The sequence below is a fragment of the Panthera onca genome, chromosome B1, assembly GCF_046562875.1.
Source record: "Panthera onca isolate mPanOnc1 chromosome B1, mPanOnc1 haplotype 2, whole genome shotgun sequence".
Lineage (NCBI taxonomy): Eukaryota > Metazoa > Chordata > Mammalia > Carnivora > Felidae > Panthera > Panthera onca.
In genome coordinates, this window is record NC_138342.1 from 31,077,949 (window position 1) to 31,099,568 (window position 21,620).

At 41.3% G+C, this 21,620-nt stretch overlaps 1 protein-coding gene across 1 annotated transcript in view; it reads left to right on the forward strand.

The window, feature by feature from the left end:
• NWD2 (NACHT and WD repeat domain containing 2) overlaps positions 1-21,620 on the forward strand; it is a 185,696-nt gene that overhangs the window by 80,422 nt on the left and 83,654 nt on the right. The window contains exon 3 of the mRNA XM_060655267.3: positions 13,743-13,859. Within this exon, the coding sequence (XP_060511250.1) occupies positions 13,743-13,859 (117 nt within the window). The remainder of the gene's footprint in view (positions 1-13,742; positions 13,860-21,620) is intronic.

Consider the following 21,620-nt stretch of genomic DNA (forward strand, 5'->3'; position numbering starts at 1 on the left):
ATTGGCTTGCTTATTATCTCTCTCCCACTAGATTGTAAGTTTCACAAGAATAAGGACTTCTCTGCCTTCTTGACAGCTCCCCTCCGAGTTCTAGAACAGTGCCTGACACATAGTAAAACTCTGTAGGAATGTGTTGAACAAGTGAATGCCTTTCTGAGCATATGAATGAATGAAGTCTAAGTCCAGCATTACTTGCTTAAGGAAGTTTTCTCTGATCCTCTGGCCCCTCCTGGGATATGCCATGTACCCTCCTCTTGGCTCCCCTATAATCCTAGGCATAACTCAACAGTGCATCCAGTTTGTTCAAGAAGTGTTTGTTAACCAATGAACACATGCCAGCCAAGTGCTGGGAACACAAAAACAAACCAATCAGACCCTCTTCTTGTGGAGCTTCCAGTATTGTTGGGGGTGGCAGACAATAAACAATATATCCCAGTGGTTATGGATGCATTTTCTTGAGTAAATGCTTTTAAGAAAAGTAAGACAGGATAAGGGGGTTAGGGAATGCCAGGTAGTCAGAGAAGGACTCCTTAATAAGACCTTTGGACAGAGGTCTGTAGAAAATGAAGGAGCAAGTCTTACAGATGCCTTGGTAGGAGAATTCCAGGCATAGGCAACAAGGAAAAGGGTCTGAGGACCCTTGTGGGAGAGGACATCAGGTTCAGATCATATGGGACCTTGTGGGCCAAGATTAAGGACTTTGTACGGTTAAGAAGGGAAAGGAGGACGTTATAGGATTTACATTTAAGAGAGTCATTCAAGGGGCGCCTGGGTGGCTCAGGTGGTTAAGCGTCCGACTTTGGCTCAGTTCATGATCTCACGGTTCATGCGTTCGAGACCCACGTTTGGCTCTGTGCTGACAGCTCAGAGCCTGGAGCTTGCTTCAAATTCTGTCCCTCCCTCTCTCTCTGCCCCTCCCCTTCTCATTCTCTGTCTCTCTCTATTTCTTAAAAATGAATTAATGTTAAAAAAAAAAAAAAAGACATGTAAGAGAGTCACTCAAGCTCTGTGAGGAGACTGGAATGGGGTGCAGGAAAAGGTAGAAGCAGGAGAACAGTGCAAGTTAAGAAATGATCACGGCATGGACTAGAATGAGCGACGGAGAGAACGAGACATCTGGTGAGGTCAAGTTTTCATCACCTGTCTCTAAGGTCTGCAAGTTCTCAGGATTGGAATTGTCTTACTCATCTTATCCCAGTGATGAGTCCTGTGTCTGGCACATAGTAGGCTGTTGAGTTAAATATTTATTAAATTGGTAGAATATACAGTTATGTTTTACACAAGGCCTTAAAACACTCTCTCTCTCTCTCTCTCTCTCTCTCTCTCTCTTATATATATATGCCTGTTGGTCAGGCTTTTTTCTCTGTTTCCTTAATCTTTTCATTTAAACTAAGATATTCATTCATTCATTCTTGGAGTATGCACTAAGAATATATAAATCTGCCCCGCCCAGCACCCACTGTTACTCTGAACTAGGAGTAAGCCAGGTTAGGGCAGGAACCTCTAAAGGGAGTGCTTGACTCATGGGCACTTAGGACACCTCCATTTTGAAAGTGATTTTCGTGTGAGTCCAGCCACTCAACTCGGTATCATTCCTGAAGAATATCTTCTCTCCTGGGTGGCTCGGTCAGTTAAGCATCCGACTTAGGCTCAGGCCAGGATCTCACTGTTTACGAGTTCAAGCCCTGCCTCGGGGTCTCTGTTGTCAGCACAGAGCCTGCTTCAGATTCTCTGTTCCCCTCTCTCTCTGCCCCTTCCCCACTTGTGTGCATGCTTGTCAAAAATAAAATTAAAAAAAGAAAAAAAACTGATAGCCAGCTTCTTCAGTGGCATCTAGTATTTATCTCACTTCATCTTATTCCCCAATGTTCATAAACCTGTTCCTTTTCTTCACCTTTAACATCCAGTACACCCCGGGTGTTTTTAATCCTTAGACCCCCAGTAAGAGTGCTGTCTTCCCCCTAAGCTGGTGCCTCTGAGTGATCCCCATGTCCTCATATCTGGCTCTCTTCCCTCCAGAGTTACATGAAGATAAGTCTCTATTTTTGGAATGTTAATATATGTGAAATGGAAGCCATCCCTCTCCTTTTGTCCAGTTTCTCAATTGCTATTGTTTTCTAGTCTTCAAAACTTCAAGATCTTAGCTTCCAGCACATTCTTCACCTTTTATAATCTACAAACTGCCCCTATTCTTGTTGATTCACCTGCCACAGCATTTCTTAGAAATTCACCTTTTTCTTCCCATTTCACAAGGCTCTGTCTTTATTCAGCCTTCTGTTTCTTAGATGCTGAATGACTATGGCATTTTCCAATTCTCTCCCAGCACTGGACATTTTGTCTTCTGGTCCAGACTGTCCACAGCTGCTCAGATCATCTTCCTTAAACAGTATTTATCAGATTTAATTCATTGTAAGATGGTTTTTTTTTCACATTTTTACTTCTCAGAAATCAGAATTCATCTTACAAATAGCACATCCTGATGTAATTGGCAGTGCATTTCTGTTTTTAGTGGAACATACAGTATTGGAGCAGCCTACAACTCCTGATGTTTTGGATTCAGTGAAATACAGTGAATTATGTCATTTATGGAGTGTAGTAGAAACAGCATGAATTTTTCTGTTAGAAAGACTAGGATTCAAATGCTGGGTCTGCAAATTACCAGTTCTGTGAGTCTGAACAAATTGCTTGATTTTTTTGACATTAGTTGACCGTTCTGTAAAATGAATGGGGGGTAGTGTTTATCTTCCCAGATTGTTTTGCGAAGGCACGAGATGACACGAAGCCCCTGGCACGTGGAAGGCACTCCGCCAATGTTCATTTGTTACTGCCTCTCGCCTTTTTAAGTCTCCTCTCCTGATTAAGAACCCGGTGTAATGAAATGATTTATGTGCATTTTCTTTTGCCTTTCTAAGTACAGCAGGAGACTTCTGACCAGAGGCATCTATCTGTCTGAGGGGTGCTCAATGTCTGGTACAGAAGGAATACAAACGGGAAGAATGGTTAGGAAATACTGTGCCGCATACAAGAAAGACCAGAACCTTAAAGGTCAGGCTGTTGGCTTGAGAGAAGATTTTGGTAAATTCGTTTAATCCTTTAGCACATCGACCAGTACTGTAGGACTCTGAGCCTGGAGGTCTAAAGTGTAGAGAAAAGGGCCGAGTTTGTCCATAAGGCAGAACCAGAACCCTCCCCCTGTAGCCTCCTGGAAAGTGATAGAAGGAGAGAGAAAGGCAGAGTCAGCACGTATACCTTTCCTTTCCTTCCTCTGAGTTCTGCTTCAGAGAAGGGGCCATGGGTTAGATAAGTGAAAATGAGTGGGAAAATAGGTAGCACTAAGGGCACCTTGCCTGTGCTCTCTACTTGGGACTCTGGAAAGAGATGGCCAGACAGTAACCACCCTTCCCCGACCCCACCCCAACCCTGCAAACAGACCTGGGCTTGGCCACATCATGCCCGTGGCAGCAAGTGACGACTAGGCTTAACTTTCCCAGGCTGCTCTCAGTTATCGTGTGTCGTATATTCTGAGTTAAGAGCCAGTGCTAGTCTCCACGACCGGAAGAGGTGGCCGCACAAAAGGCCGTGGTGAAGAAACTGGACGGAGCATGGGCCCATGGCTTGGGGCAGCTCATCCACAGCAGGGGAAGCTGGCCTGGCTTGGCTGGAGAGCAACACGAGGCTCTGACCCAGCTGAGAGGGAAAGACCAGTCCCTGGGTGACTGATGCCAGCAGCCAGTGGGCATCACCTGGGGGCCACACCCAAGCACTCTCATGTTTTCCCTTCAGGATATGAGGTCACCTGGATATCATCTTAGGGAAAAGAAGCAGGGGAACAGGGAAGCCATGTCGTTTGAGAAACTCGGCATTTTGATCCAAGAGAGAATAAGCACCTAACAGAGTCCTGGAGAACATCAGTTTACACTAAGGTTTAAATTGGGTAAAACTGAAAGTTCACGGTCTCGTGCTAGCCAGAGGGTGGAGACTTGGACAGGAGGCACAAACTGGTCTTAGAATTAAGAAGCTGCGCTGTCTGTATGTATCCGAGTTGTAGGTTGAGTGAAAGTCCATGTGTCTTACACTACCTTCACCTTGCTAACGATTACCAAGTTGAACAATCGCTTGGTCTCACACTGAGGGTCCATCCGCGGTTGCCCCCACCCACTCTTCCTCCGCCACAGCCCTCCTGCTCTGTCGAGCCCAGCCTCCTGCTCTATGCTGATTTTTTTCCTTGCAGCCGTCTGCCTGCTCACAAATCTCAAAATGCCTTTGCCTCCTGAGTTGCCAGAATACATCATTGGCTTCATAATTGACAGGCTGTGTTGTGATGCCCTTGGTTTTTTCTCCACATTGTCAACCGATGGACTTTTCCATTTCCTGTTAATCAAATGCGTGCTTAAGTGAAATGTATATCCTCTTATGGAATCACAGGTTGTTTCACGCAGGCAAGCACTTTAATTTGTCTAGCTCACTTCACATTTCAGTTCTGCCCATCAGTGCCTGGACAGGTCTTACCAACTTGATATTCCGTAGAAGTATTATAAGTGTGTGACATCATCTTTCTCCCATCCATGAGCCCATTGGTTACAAGAGGGAAGGAAGATTAATAGAGATGAGAAAGAGAAGGAAAGCAGTATGTCATAATTGACCTTCATTGTTCTAGTGTGATTGTAAGTGTTGGCTCACCATTTCTGCAGCACGGAGCGGCTCTTCTGGAATTCTCCTGCCTGACCTCCCAAGACAGTATTCTTGTTCCTCCTTTACCTGGTGTGCACAGACAATCTTCTGCCTAATATTTCTCCTAAATATAGAGCAGTGGCACTGTGGGGAGCTCCAGAATTTACTGGAGGAGCTATATACTTTGCTGAACATTTAATTCTGCTAAATTGTGGCTGGCTGATTACCCCAACGCTGAAAATCACCCAAGATTAGTCCTCCAGTAAGCAGAATGAGAGATCCTCATTTGCAGGTGACATTTACGTGTCCCAGTTGGGTACAATCACCGTGAAGCCTTTCTCAGATTCTTAACACAAGGCACCTATTTCTTCCTCTCCTCATTTTTTATTTCTTATAGTAGAGAGAGGAGACCTTTTAACAAGACTGCGCCGTAGAAAGAGCACTCTTATTTAAGAGATCTGATTTGTCAATAATTAGTTGTAAACCATCGAAAAAGTAACTTCAGCTCAGTTTTCTTGTTTCTTCTACTTGATCTGTATTTTCTTTTGGCTCCCACAGTTAATTATGCTGTGACCTCATCATCTCTTTACGGACAGGCTGTCACATTTCTGTCTTTGGGGAGCTTCTATCTAGAAGTCCCTCTTCTCCGAAGAACAGCCTCCTGTACATTTAACCTTCAAGTCCAGACTTCCTCAATAATGTCTCACCCTCAAGTCCTCAGGGCAGATTTAGGTCATTGGTCCCATGGGCCTCATGTATTTATTCACAGACATTGACTGAGCTCTTGCTCTGCACGAGGCAGAGTTGTGGGTGCAGCAGATACCACAGTATTGGAAACGAACCTAGTCCCTGCCTTCGTGGAGTCGTGAACGGTGGTGACCAGAGTGATGCTGCCTGCAAAGGGAACACAGGGTGCTCTGGGCGTGCGCAGTGGGAGGCTTCCTCAAACTTTGAGGCCTCAGGACGGCTGAGGAACTGATGTCTAAGCTGAATCCTGAAGGATGGGTAGATGCAGATGCCCACGTTGAAAAGAAAAGTTCAGGCAGGAAAAACATATTTGCATAGGCAAGTTTGGAAAAGAACTTGAACATTATGCTGTACTCACTGCCTACCAGGCACTTACCCTGAGTGCTGTGTGTACTTTAACGTGTTTAATCATTGCTGTGAGCCTAGCCGGTAAATTCCATCTTCTCCATTTTATTGCCTGGGGACGCTTAGAAATACAGAAGTAAATAACTGCTAGAGCTCTCATAGCTAGTAAACCGCAGAGTCAGATTTGACCCAAGGCAGTTTGGCCCCAGTGTCCATGCTCTTCAATCATTGCACCAAAAAGCCTCTTATGTTCACATGTTCACAAAAATGTGTATGGCTAGGTACAGGTATGTAAATATAAACATCTATGTAAATATATGTGTACATTTCAATATATATTTATACACTTGTACAAACACGTGTGAAGGGCATATACGTAGCTAGAACATGAACAGTGAGGGGGGAACGTGATAGGAAATGAGGGTAGGGAGTTGGGTAGGGACTAGATCATGGAGGATCTCATAGAGCAAGTCAGGGATTCTAGATCCGATCTTCAGGCTGATAGGAAGCATGGGAAGTACATAAAGTAAACAGCCCAGGTTCAAATCCCACCTCCATACTTGCGACCTCCGGGGCTTTGCACAGGTTACTTCTCTCTGCCTCAGCTTTTTCATTTACAGAAGAGAGACAGTATTCTTGTCTGTCTCATAAGTTTAAGGAGTAAATAAGTTACTCTGTGTAGTATCTGGTAGAGTAGGAGGAAATCTTAGTTCTGGTGATCAGATCTGCATTCTAAAAAGCTCCCTCTGCCCGCCATGTCGTGAATAGATTAGGAGCAAGGATGAAGGTAATGCAGGGAGTCGGAGTAGCAAGACAGGCACAGGTGCACTCCGATGCGGTGCTTGCTGAAATCCCAGCGACGAGAACAGAGCCAACTTTGGGTCTTTCACTCGGGCACCTGCTCTGTGGACCTGCCACCAAAGGAAGCCAGTCCCTGGTTGCTGCCTAGCTGCTGTTCCTTCATGGAGTGGGCTTCTCCAGCTTCTACTCCATGGACACTGGCTTCTAGCTTGTGGTTCTTTTTTCTGCCTCCAACAACAACTGCTCCCTTCCCTCTGCCTCCACGTTTATTAGGCCTGAAAAGTCCAAGGTGCTGCCTTACTCCATGGTTTAGTTTTCTTCACTATCACATCATAATTGTTAGGGCTGTCCAGAGGCTAAATCTCCAAGACATAGAGGCCTCAGGTATGAGCAGTTCGTCATCCTCATGAGTCTTTGGCTGAGGCATCACCCTACGTCATACTCTTGGAGCCTTCTGGTGATTGTGTATGACCACTTGTCTCAGCCAGTCCTCCCTGGACTTGATTTAGCACTTGACTTTCCCAGAAAAGTCCCATCTTAGTCATGTCCCCATATATCTTTGTCCTATATGTCATGACCAAGAGAATAATTGCGAGGTAACCTAAAGTCAAGATTTGCTATAGTTCTAGTAAAAGGGTGGCCGTGGATGATGTGGAGCTGAAGAGGGTTGTTTTTCTTATATCCTATGCATCTTAGGGAAGTCATTCTAACCAGGGCGAGAATTACCATACCTGTAAACCGTACCTCCCCAGTTTCTGGCGAACCTAGTCTGAGGTTTAAGACTCCTCCCTGTTTACATTCTCCTGCAAGGTGAACATTCTAGTAACAAGACACAACTAAATCAAAATCAAACGAGTGCTGTATTGACCTTGGAAGTTATGTCCATATGACCATAACGTTGCCCTTGTTCAAAACTTTCTGACCTGCTGTGTGTTCTTTTGAATATTTTTAGTGGTGGCAGATTTTAATCCCTTTAAGAATAGGTCTGATTTTTTTGAAAGAGCTTAAGGCCTTTTCAAAGCCATGTCTTACAATGTAAAGGCCAGTAAGGCTGGGAAAATACCATTTTTAATAAAAACAAATCTAACAATAGAGTGACAAGAGGTTTTTTCAATACAAAATAAGATAATTCCTGCAGAGGAAATGCCCTGGGCAGTGGCAGAATCATTGGCATGAACAGGTAGCCTCCCATTATAATAACTTTGAGAAACAGCCTTCATTTCAGTACTGTGTCTATTCGAAACCAAAATCGGCCGTACTGTCTCTGTAGTTACACTTTTGTCTTGCATTCAGGTAGCGTCATATGATAGCATGGGAAAATCGAGAAGGAACCTATTTTGGAAAATATTTCAACTCAAAGGCTGTTTCTGAAGAAATGATAGTGTGAAGCCATGGTAAATGCCAATTTGACCTTTTTTCTGGTAAATCATAAGGTTATGTTTGGTTTCTTACAGGCTGCTTTGTGTTTGCTGGGCAGTCTTGGTATTTAAATGGTTATGTCTGATTCGAGTGGCCAAATTTGTTAGGGCCTTTATTTGCTGGCTTTTTGTTTTCAGACCAATTCAGCACATTATAATCATGATAAATTAGCTTTCCTAGGAATATTTTAAAGCAAGTTAGATGGCTTTAAGTACAAAAAGATAAAATCAAATTACTTTCCTGAGTGTTTATATTTCATGATGAAATAAGTAAAGGCACATAAAATGTGCTGTCAACAAGTTAGTATTCCAATAAATAGTAAATTAGATTCAGTGTCTGCAGTGCTTGGGCATTAGGCTAAAAGCTAAACTAATTTTTGTAAGTATATAATAAATCTTGTCTTGTTGGGCACTTTGGATTCCAACCACTTTTTGCCAGCTATTGATCATGCGAATAGACGGCAGATTTGCCTGCCTAAAATGGTGTTTTGTGTTGCATAAGTTGGATGTTTCCTTTATTTATTTCCTCTCTGCCTTCATGGTTGCTTGATTTTATCTTTTTTCATCATTTTCTGCCCATAAAGACGTTTGAGAAAGAATAACGTAAGGGAGAAAAGCTGGAAGCAGGAGAACATTTAAACAAAGTGACCAAAGTAAGGAGACGTGGCATTAGACAGCCCTGGATGAGGGCCATGGTGGCCAAACTTGAAGAAAGTAACAGGTGCAAAACTTATTACAAAAGACTTCCATTGGTGGCAGATAAATCATGCGTCCCTTAGGCTTCTATTTGAAAATACAAGTGAAATCCTTGTTTTGACTCATACCCTGGTCATTTGTTCCACATATGTTTATTTAGATTTTATTGTTGACTCTTAAAATCGTAGGCGCTTGATTTAAACATATGTTGTTGCACTCAGTTCTGCTGTGAGTAGGGGACGGAAGACCTGTAGAAAATCACAGTACTAAATGGATGCACAGAGTGTCGTTGAGATGACAACCACAGAATCGTCCCCCTTAAAGTGTGTGATTCAGTACTTTTTAGTATAGTCAAAGTTGTGTAAGCATTATGATTTTAGAACCTTGTCATCACCTCAAACAGAAGTCCTGTGCCCTTTAGCTGTCACTCTCAAATTGGCCTGTTCCCCTCCCTCCCTGCTCTAGCCAACCATTAAACTGTTGTTTGTCTCTGTAGATTTGCATGTGCTAGACATTTCATATACATGGAATCATACAGCGGATTCCTTTGTGACTTTTTACTTAGAATAATGTTTTCAGGTCTCATCCATGTTGTAGCATCAGTATTTCACTACTTTTTATTGCCAAATAATATTCCATTTACAGATATACCACATTATATTTCCCCATTGATCGCTTGATGGACATTTGGACTGTTTCCACGTTTTATCTATTATGAATAATGTTGCTACGAATATTAGTTTTTGTGTGGACGTATGTTTTCATTTCTCCGGGAGAACTGCTCGATCGTGTGGTAACTCTGTGTAACTGTTTGAGGAACTGCCAGGCTCTTTTCCAAAGTGGTGGCACCATTTTATATTCCCACTAGCAACGTAGGACACTGCTCCACATTTTCATTAACACTTGTTATTATCAGTCTTTTTAATGGCAGCCACCCTAGTGGGTGTGAGGCGTTATCTCATTGTGGTTTTGATTTGTGTTTCCCTGATGACTGATGATGTTGAGTATCTTTTCATGTGCTTATTGACAATCTATAAATTCTGTGAAGAAACGTCTACTCAGATCTTTCGTCCATTTTCGATCAGCTTGTCATTGATGGAGCTGTAGGAGTTCCTTATGTTTTCTAACTGCAATTCCATTATCATAAAGGGTCCTCTTTCTCTTTTTTTAATGTTTAATTTTGAGAGAGAGAGAAAGTGCACACGAGCAGGGGAGGACAGAGAGAGAGAGAGAGAATGAATCCCAAGCAGGCTGCATGCTGAGTGGAGCCCCACACAGGGCTCGATCCCACAACTGCAAGATCACGACCTGAGCCCATATCAAGAGTTGGACACTTCACTGAGAGACCCAAGTGCCCCTCTTTTTACTTTCTTGACAGCATCTTTTGAAGCACAAAACTTTGATTTTGAGGAAGTCCAACTTCTCACCTTTTTTCTTTGGTTACTTGTACTTTGCTATCATCTCTAAGAAAGCATTGTCAAATCCCAGTTCACAAAAATATACTCCTGTGTTTTCTATAAAACTAGTTTTAATTCTAAAACTAATGTCTGTGATCTATTTCAAGTTAATTGTTGTATATGATGTGAGGTAGGGTGTCAAACTTCATTCTTTTGTATGTGGATCTCCAGTTGTCCCAGTACCTTTTGTTGAAAATATCATACATTCCTCATTGGATTATTTTGGCACCCATGTTGAAATCTGTTGACCAGAAGTGTGAGGATTTATTTTATTCCATTGAATATCCTTATGCCAGTATCACACTGTCTTAATTATTGCACCTTTGTAGTAAGTTTGAATCTGGAAGTGAGAATCCTCTAACTTTGTTCTTCCTTTACAAGTTGTTTTAGCTATTCTGGAATAGCTAAATAGCTCTTGCATAGCTAAATTGCTAATAGCTCTTGAATATTCTGGGTTTTAGGATCAACATGTCAACTTCTGTAGGTAAGCCAGCTTGGGTTTTATAGTGATTGCTGTGAATCTAAATATTAATTTGGGGAGTATTGCCATCTTAAGTCTCCCAGTTCATTTACTTGGGGTGTCTTCCAGTTTGTTCAGATCATCTTTCATTTCTTTCAGTAGTGTTTTATAATTTTGAGAGTGTAAATTTTACATTTCTTTTGTTAAATCTATCCCCCTAAGTTTTTTATTCTTTCTGTTGCTGTTTTGTTTGCTCATTGCTGGTGTACAGAAGTACATTTGGTTTTTGTACGTTGATCTTGTATCCTACAACCTTGCTCAACTCAATGGTTCCAACACTTTTAGTGGTTTTCTTAGGATTTTAATATATAAGATCGTGTTATCTATGAATAAAGCTAGATCTACTTCTTCCTTTCCTCTTTTTCTTGCCTAATTGCCCTGACTGGAACATCCAGGAAAGTGTTGAATAGAAGTGGTGAGAATGGATATCCTTCCCTTGTTCCTAATCTTAAGGGCAGAGTTTTCATTATTAAGTATGCTATTATTATATGCCCTTTATTCGGGTTAAGGTAGTTAATTTCTATTCCTAGTTTTTTGTGTGTTTTATCATAATGGGGTGTTAGGTTTTGTCAAATGTTTTTTCTGTATCTGTTAAGATTGATCATTTGATTTTTTTCCCTTTATTCTATTGGTATAAAGTGCATCACCTTAGTTAATTTACTGGTGCTCAGCCAACTTTGCATTCCTGGGATAAATACCACCTAGTTGTGTTGTGTAATACTTTGTACATGCTGCCGGATTAGGTTTTCAAGTGTTCTTGAATATATTTGAGTATTCTAGAATCTTCTCCTTTTATTTTACATTCATGAGATACTGCTCTGTCATTTTCTTATATGTTTGTCTGCCTTTAGTACAAGGGTCACACTGGTCTCATAGAATAAGTTGGGAAGTGTTCTCTCTTCTAATTTTTGGAAGACTGTGAAGAATTGATAGAATTCACAACAGTTCATCCATCTGAACCTATGCTTTTCTTTCAAATTCCTACTTAATCTCTTTTCACATTTCTGTTCATATTTTGTTTGTCTTGAGTCTGTGTGATTTGTCTCTCTAGGTATTTGTCCATTTAAGTAATCTAATTCATTGGCATATGGTTGTTCATCATATCCTCTAATAATCCTTTTTCTATTTCTATAAGGTCAGTACTAATGCCTCTCTTTCACTTGTGATTTTGGTAATTTTGAGTATTTTTTTTAATGCAGCTAAAGTTTTGTTCCACTGTGTTCAGAGAACAAACTTTTGGTTTCACTGATTTTCTCTATTGGTTTAATATTTTCTTTAATAATTTTTTTCACTATATTTGTTACTCATAGTTATTTTAAGACCCATCTTCTCAGAAACTATGTATGATTTATACCAACTTAATTTCATTGAGCTAGCATACTTCTTTATAACTCTATTCCCTTTTTGGACTGTTTTTATATAGGTTACATATCCAATTATATTTTATATAATTTTATGTCATTTAAAGAGGAGAGGAGAGCAGGTATATATTGATAGCATTTGTTATATCAACCTTTATATTTACCATTTCTTTTTCTATTCATTTGTTCTAAATCAGACCTTTCCTCACATATGTCCAAACAGTGTCAGCCAAAAGGATGGAAAGCAGGCTCTCTGAATGACTGTTAATCTGTGCGTGGTACAACTAAGTGTCAGCATTCACATTGCAGATCTGTGCGTTTGACAAGTTATTGGTAGATGGCCAAAAATGTCTTGTTCTAATAATCTCAGTAACTTACAGTTATGCCAAATTAAAGTTTCTGTTATGGTGAAGTAGTCTGTATCTGTGCTTTCAAACATGAGAGTCAGTAGCCACATGTGGCTATTGAGTATTCAGACTGAATTAATTTTAATTTATATTTAATTTTAAATAGCCAAAGTTATAGGCTCTCATACGGGACACCGAAGTTATCATCTCAGATGACTCCTTCCTTAATACTGTGATTAAACTTTGTAAGGTAGATTAAAGGGAAGAACCCCCAAAATATATGATATTCATCATTTGTCATAAAACATAAGGATATTTTTTAAGAAGTTGTTATATCTTTGTCAGCCATCTAAAAACTCATATGCACATAGACAAAGAACTGGTGCAGACACACCCATGCAGGGCCATGGCCAGGAGACGGGAGGTACGCGAGCCCTTGAGGTCCGCTTGGGGCACCATGGAGGACACACGCTCTGTGCCTGCGTCTCCGTGAATGCCATACAAACAGCCAGTAAGGAGGGGAGGTTCTTTTTCTGCTTGTGGGAAACAAGAAAAAGGAAATCTTCAAAGCTACAATTGGAAACATTTACCTTATGTATGCAGAACATCAGTTGAGTAAAGGGAAGGAAACCCATAATGCTCTTCATAGATTTTTCAAAGAGTGTGCTTGCGGAAGTTTTCACAGACTCTCAGCATCTTCCCTCATACTCTTTGAAGTAAGGAAATAGAGGATCCTATTATCCTCACTTCTCATTAAGGCATACCGCCTTTCATTGTTTCCAATACATGTTTCTCAGACATATATTGATGAAAGCCAAACTGCTCTCAGATGAAACAGACATAAACAAAATATGTATTCCCGTGGGATAAAGCATGATAAAAATAAATACATAAAACCTAAAAACACCTGTTAAGAAATGTAGATGTTTCCCTCTAGGTCAGTATATATTAATGCCCATTATGGTTTTCCCTTCTCATATTAAGATGCACAGCACCATTATACACTATTGTTTAATTGTCTCAAATAACGTGGTTGCCATATCCCAGTTGCTTCCAGACATGTTTTTGAACTCCTGTTACCATTTCAATATAAGGAAAAGTTGGTTCCACAAAACCTCTGCTGACAGTTAACATTTCATTCTTCTCTGGACCTATGTCAACAGTATAATAAAGAACAAAAGACATTACAGTGTGCACACCTATCATGGGGTAAAACAGTATGTCTGTTTGGATCTTAAATATAATTTTCCCTCTTAAGGGAAAACGTGCTGCAAAGAGGAAAGTTAAAAGTCATGTTAGCTTAACACTGTAAGTAAGAATAAAGGTAAATTAAGTTTTCCTGCAGGTAAACTAATGTTGCCTCGTCCATTGGTTCCCAGGTCATAGATCTCTACTGGGGCATCGATGAGGACGAGTGGGACAGCCCCGAGCTCCAGAAGACACGCATGAAGCAGCTGGAGGAGTGTTTGAAAACTTCCGCAGGTCCATGTTTTGTTGTGGGTATAAAAACACTAATGCTTTATATTAAATTGTAGATGACTGTGAGAATTGTTGTTGGTTTGTGATTCTTAAGGGATCTTAGTTATTTTGAATGAGGAACAAATCCTGGCTTTTCTCTACCTATTGAAAAACTATAAACTGTCTCCTTGCCCTAAATGTGTGAGAACAAAACCTTCAGCTTCTCCATAAGCAGCACTGCAAATTCACGGTGAATAATTCGCAGTGGTAATCGAAGGGGTGACTTGGGTCTGACAGCAGTTTCCCCCACACCTTGTGATTAGCAGTAAGGATTACTGTGTCCGTGTACAGTAAGTAGCCCGATTTTCCTTACAGGGTATAATGTATTACATCAGTGTCTCCCTTTCTTGACACTGGAATTGTTGGCAGGTTGTTTTTTTTTTTTTTTTTTTTTTTTTTTTTTTTTTTTTTTTAACACACTGACTGAAACATTTGTTAAAGTAAACCAATGTAGGACGTCAAATCCACCAATAGAAAGTGATGCCCTATGGGAGGAAAAAATTCTTCAGAGTGATTTTCAGCTAGATGCTCATTAAAGGCTACAAATGCACAGGTTTTTCAAGTGAGACATATTTTCCAAAGAATACATACTCTTCTATGTATACACAGTGGTAGTATGATATGCAGGTCACTCTCTGGCAGGTGATTGTGTCAAATCACTGCCTTAATTTAGCTTAAGAAAGAATTAGCTTATCCTGAATCCAGACAGATTTTAGCAATTGATATGGAAGTTACCCCTCTCAACACAGAGATGTTGAGGCTGATAGATGAATCTGAAACTAGTGAATGCTTCGAAGAAAATATCATACAGTTAAAAGCCTAGAGTTAGTGTGTCAGCAAGAGTTTTTAATATTTATTTGCATTTCTATTTATATTCAGTTCCACAAAGGGTTAGGAAGACAGAGATGATATCAGATATCCAGCCACGCAATAGTGAAGTTCTTCCTGAGGATAATAAAGTGCATAAAGGTTCTGCAGCATTTTTAGTATCAGTATATAAATTATTTACTTATTTGCCAACTACTTAATGCTTCTCTGCCAGGCCTTGCTCTTAGTGCTGGGAATATGGTGGGTTGACCCATATGAAATGGTTATTTTGTCTGCCACTTATGATTTAACCTTAGTTTTGAACTAAGAAGGTAAAACTCCCTGCCCTTAAGCAAAAACAGTATAAAAATAGAGAGGGGGACAAAATAGAGGAGACTCTTAACTATAGAGCACAAACTAAGGGTTGCTGGAGGGGTTGTGGGTATAGGGATGGGCTAAATAGGAAGGGGCATTAAGGAAGACACTTATTGGGATGAACACCGGGTGTTCGCAGAAGACTGATAAAACTAACCACTTTCAAAAGTTTTAATAATTATTGGGCACATACAAATAAAATAAAGAATAAATTGCCAAAATAAATAAATAAATCAGACAAAAAAACCCAAAAAACTCCTTGCCCTTTCGAGAGCTTAATGTCCTTAAGTGGGCCCAAAGGGAGAAGGTAGGCAAAAATGAAGAAAATAAGGAAAATAATAAGTGCTATGGAGAAGAATACAAAAAGGAAGGAGAAGAGGGAAGACCCATGAGGGGAGAGATTTGTTATTTTCGGTAGAGTGGTTGGAGATAGGCCTTACTGCTAAGGTGTGGGTAGTGCCTGTGAGGGGAGATAGGAGGAAGGATGGGAAAGAACCAGGTATATTTCCAGAGCAGAGTGTTCCAGGGAAAGGAGTTGGGACCATGCTTGGAATGTTCAGGGAACAGTATGAGCAAGATGGGGGAGGACAGGATGATCTTGGGCTTGCTCATCTTGAAGTTGGCTGCAGAGATCTTGCTTCCAATGACCTGAGAAGCCACAGAGTATTTTGAGAAGACTGAAGGGACCTAACCTCTCTTAAGGCCCACCACGGCTGCCAGGTGTAGCATAGAGGGCAGAGCGGGGAGCCCCCTTAGAGCGCTAATGCAGGAAGCCAAACGAAAATACATGACTTAAGGGGTTGAAGAGTGGACATCTAACAACAGTGTCCTGTGGTCTGAACAGAACAAGACAGTCCTGAAAGCCATGTAAGATATCTGAAGATTTAGTAGGGAAAGAGGAATTAAGACCTTTTCCATGGGTCTTGAGAGGACAAAATTAGGACCGGCAGCTGGAAGGAACAAGAAGACAGGCTTCAGCTCCAGGTGAAGAAGTTGGAAGATACAGCACTCACTGGTTTGGGGGGGTCGCATATCCCTGGGCTCTGACATTTCATAGCTGCCTGACAGTGGAGGAGTTTCTTTACTACCCTCAGCCTCAGTTTCTTTATCTGTGAAATGGAGATGATGATGATGATAATAGTTCTCTGTCTCCTGGGGTCCCTCTGAGGATGAAATGACATTCCAGAGCACTTTGTAGTGTCTCATATCCGGAATCCGCAGTAAGTGTTGTATCACTGTTACCTCTCAAAACTGTCTAAAGATGAAATCATCCGGCCCAGACTGCAATGAGTGCATCGTTAAGAAAGTTGTCATCAAAGGAGAAGTAGGGGTGCTGTACAGGAGACTCAGTGGAAGACAAGTTAGACCAGGTTCCGTGATGCTTGGAAAGCCCAACTGGGGAGGTCCGCCCTGGGGAATCACAGTTGTTATGCTGTCCTGATTCAGCCTCAGAAAAGTCAGGAATGAGAGGGACATTCTCCACACGCCCCCCCCCCCCTTTTTTGTCTCCCTGTAGAGCATCATACCCAAACTACTAAAATTAGCCACGGCCATTAAGTCTCACAATTTGCTGGTAGGGGAGTGAATAAAGACTGCCAGCTTCAGCAGGTTCTGAGAATAAAGGTTAAATGAGAGAACATAAGAACAGCTTCATTGAATGTAAACAAATGATTTACCCCTTCTCCTGTTCCATGTTGAAACTCAGGAGAACCAGGATGAAACCCTGTGGATACAGCCAGGATTACTCACCCCAGTGATCCTAAACCAGGCAAGACTTCTCTCCCTGCTTATAAGAAATATAGTACGTCTCTTATGGCCTTTCTTGTTGTAACTATGGTAACAGCAGGCGTGCATGTGTCGCCTTTGAGCTCCAGTTTCCTTGCCCAATGCTTCCTTGCGTTACTTCTAGAAGTCATCATGACCCCTGTGGCTTGCAGCCCATGGCATATTATTCCCCCTAGTGCTAAAGTCTTTGGCAGGAAAATTCGCTATTGCTGAATGACAAAGTTTGTGTATTTTCAAAGGCTTCACAAATACTAGCCTTATGTTAGATGCAGATAAATTCCGCAACCAAACAAAGCTCATTTTAAGTACCCAGGGAACTGAGACCCAAAGGGAACTTGGACCTAAACGTTCTATGTGCTTGGCTCTTTCCAGCATCCTTTCCCAAAAGCGGTCCTTTGGGATATGGCCTGAGGTCGTACAGTCAAGAAGGCTAATCCTCCACACCTGTCTGTGCACATGTTTGATCACAGGATGGGATGGCATCAGGTGCCTACACACGTGTCCAGTTTCTCAGAGGATCCACTCAGGAGACCTGTCATACTGAGAATACATCATTTTCTTGTAGGAAAGCACACGCAGTGGGAAAAAGCCACACTTTGTATTTCGCAACCTGAGTTAGAGCCCTGGTTCTGACAGAGCCGTTAACTAACCTCACCCTGCTTTGATTACCACATCCATAAAATGGGGAAATAACCGTGAGCTACAGCAAACGTAGAACAAATATCAAAGGTTTGTTGTAGGAACCAAATGTGATAGTTCTTGATAAAGGGATGCACAACCATTAGTTATTATTAAAGTGGGATTTATTTTCAAGTGAGAATAAAACGCTTTTACCCGTAATGGACATTTATGCGATACTGGACATTTTTCCCTTTGAAAATGGTGATGATAGTCTAAATGTAGAAAAGCAGTAAGACTCGATTCACACCGTCAGATAATAGAGTCAAATGTTATAGGGGTTTTGAGTTCATTCTTAACAAACGTTGTAAAACGTAGAGTATATATTCATTTGCTGGATAGGAATTTGCTGGAATTTACTTAGACCTTGACCTGCTCCCAAGGAGGGGTGTTGACCAGGACCGCACTGTTTACAGGAAGACAGCTTACACCGGAGTCCAGAGTCCTCATCTTCAGAGAGTTGCCTCAGCCCCCACCAAGTGTGGGAAGCTTAGCAGAATCTTCCCCACAACCTGTCCCACCCACTTAGTCCAGAAAAACCTCTTATGAAGGGGGAGCGGGGATGCCCTTGAGCAGAGTTCCCGTATCCGTGGCCTCTTCATGATGCGTGTTTATGGAGAGGAAGCATTTTGTTCTTGTCATCCTTCCAAATTTGGAGTACCCCAAAAGAATTGCTTGTGACATTTCAGCATTGACCCTGGACCTTAGGTGAAGGCCTATGTCTTGGCCAAAGTTCATTAAAGCAACTGTTGGCTTGAGGAACTGGGAGTTTGAGAAGCTTCCTTATAGGATTAGAAGAGCTTCCGCCAAGGGTGTCAGAGCCGTGGGAGATGCAGACAGCGTCTCGCTACGTTCCCTCAGTCCAGAGTGGGTGATGTGGAGATTTACTGAGGGAGAGGCATTGGCAGGCTACCCTAGGGGATTCGAGCCAGGCCTGTGCAGCCAATACAGGCAGCTCCGGTTACCACGGACTGAGACAGGTAAGAGGTGATTCCATGACTTCACATTCAGAGGGCCATTCCCCGTATCTTAAGAGTCGGGACAAAGAGAATGCGGCGTGCTTTGTCAATTTCCAGAAGTCTCAGGGAGCCATAGTCCATATAGCATCCTCACTGGGGTACCAGACGTAAACAGACATAATCTGTCAGCATTGGATAGAGAAGCATTCCAAAAGAACGGAACTACTGCCATCATTCTGACCTGAGCGTAAGTGGATGCCACACCCATCTTCCACCCCACCCCACCCACCCCTACACACACACACACACACACACACACACACACACACACACACACACTACCGTCACTGGCACCAGTGGTACTTGCAGAGAGCACTCTTGCCGACCACAGACGGCTCCTGGCAGCTGCACTTGAGACTATGCACAAAGTGGGAAGAAGGAAGCTCGGAAATAGACATTTTCAACTGGGCTAAATTTCAAAACAGAAATACGAAAACAGAAAGAAAGGGTTGGACCAAGAAATCGATCATTATTGAGCAATTTAAAGTTTTTCCACTAGGCAGAAGAATAAAGATGAGACAGCAAGGTCCGTAGTTGTTACCGGTAAAAATGAAACCTTTCCATATTTGCACATCACAGAGGGACACTACTGAATGGAGCCTACAGCACACGGATCCGATCCGTTCCTTGTCACCTGCCCCCACTCTCCTCCAGCTGCCATGATGCTTCAGATTTGGGATCGTTTTGGTTTTTTAATAATTTTCAGTGAAGGAAAACTATACAGTGAGAGTTCTGAAATCACTGAATTTGAAAGATGTGTTCGCACAACATTTTAGCTTTGCAAAATATTTCATTTTATCCACATTCCAGTATATGATTGATTTACCGTTTTAGGTATACTAAATTAAATAGAAACATGAAAAAAGAATACAAGTGCTTAGTCTCAGCTTGTACTTTAAAAAAATATGCAGGGGTTGTGTATGATTTAGTTCTTACATTTATAGGTATAGGCTTACTAGCCAAAACATATGAAAAATAGAAAAATAGTCATTGATCTGAGCTGGAAAACCATTTAATCAATCTAGATTTTTTTTTTATGTCCTTCCCTAAAAAAATTAAAACTTAATCTGAAGCCTTAGATTTTCAACACAAAGTCTTATTTTATAGGGGCACCTGGGTGGCTCAGTTGGTTGAACGTCTGATTTTGGTTTCGGCTCAGGTCATGATCCCAGGGTCATGGGATTGAGCCCCGTGTGGGGCTCTGCGCTGAGCATGGAGCCTGCTTGAGATCTGTTCTCTCTCCCCCACTCCTCTGCTCCTCACCCTGAATTGCATACTCCCTCTAGAAAAAACAAATTTTTAAAGACATTTTTATAAAATTAAGCTTGTCCAGTTGAAACCAACTAGTTACCATAGCTCTAAAATAGGTTCCAGTTGGGTTCCAATAAATTACCTGGTTATCACCCAAGTAATGATAGAATGAGCAAACACTGAAAATTATTATTGAAAAGGAAGCTAGTTATCTTGTTTGTAGAATCCAAGAGATTCCTTTAGTTCATTTTTGCTAATATATATAGTTTAAGCACAGTTTCACATTAAGAAGAATTATGGACAGAAGAGAGAACAGGAGAGCAGTCAACCTCTGTATAACTTAACTGGTAAGAAAAAGTGTTCATTGGAAACTGTAGTCCAAAGGACTTATGTTTCCAAGTGGGATTTCAACCACTTAAAAAATTATAAATATCCTGCTTTTACAGAGATAGTAGAGCCTTGAAGACATCGATGATTAGACAAGTTCCATGTCCAGAGAGAAAAGTCCTTTCTTGTTGAGCTGGCGTTACATTTGGAGGAGGGCCAAAAGTATCCACAGTTTTCTCCATGGGACATGTGCTGCTCAGTGGGCAACATGGAATAATGGAAAGCTGGGATGGAAAAGCAGAGTGGTCTTCTTCCACAATCTCTTACTGTTTAGAAAAACAAAGTCCACTGAAACCTAACATGAATATTCAAGTCTTGCCACTGACACATTTGAATTCAAAGTCAACTGAATCCAACTAAACCTACAACCTAGTTGTACCCATTTCAAAAACTGCGACTGACGTGATCAGCCTCTCCTCCTAACAGGAAAAGGAACCCATAAATAACAGCTCTTCTAAATACAATACCCAGACAAAAATAGACACATAAATAAATGGAACAGAGTAGGGAGCCCAAAAATAAACCCACTCTTATATGGTCAATTAATCTATGACATAGGAGCCAAGAATATACGATGGGGAAAAGATAGTCTTTTCAAAAAACGGTGTCCAGAAAACTGGACCACTTTCTTTACACCATATGCAAAAAATCAAAATGGATTAAAGAACTAAATGTGAGACCTGGAACCCTAAAACTCCTATTAAAAAACAAAACAACAACAACAACAACAACAACAAAAACATAGGCAGTAATTTCTTGGATATCAGCTTAGCAACATTTTCCTAGATATGTGCCCCAGGCAAGGGAAACAAAAGCAAAAATAAACTATTGGGACTACACCGAAATAAGGTTTTGCACAGCAAAGGAAACCATCAACAAAGTAGGCAACCCACTGGGAGAAGGTATATGCATATATCTGATAAAGCATTAATATCCAAAATATATGAAGATTTTTAAAAAAATAGCAAAAAGCAATAGGATTTAAAAATGGGCAGAAGAGGGGCACCTGGGTGGCCTAGTTGGTTGAGCAGCCGACTTCAGCTCAGGTCATGACCTTGTGGTTCATGAGTTTGAGCCCCACATCAGGCTTACTGCTGTAAGCACAGAACCCACTACATATCCTGTGTCCCCCTCTCTCTGCCCCTGTCCTGCTTGTACCCTATCAAAAATAAATAAACATTAAAAATGGGCAGAAGATATGTAGCAGAAGAACCATATAATCCAGTAATCCCACTGGGTAGTTAGCCAAAGAAAACAAAAACACTAATTCAGAAAGTTACATGTATCCCTGTATTTTATTGCAGCATTATTTATAGCAGCCAAGATATACAGTCACCACAAGTGTCCATTAATGAATGGATAAAGACTCTGTGAAATATATATAGAGATATATAGATATCACAATGGGATATGAACCATAAAAAATGAGATCTTGCC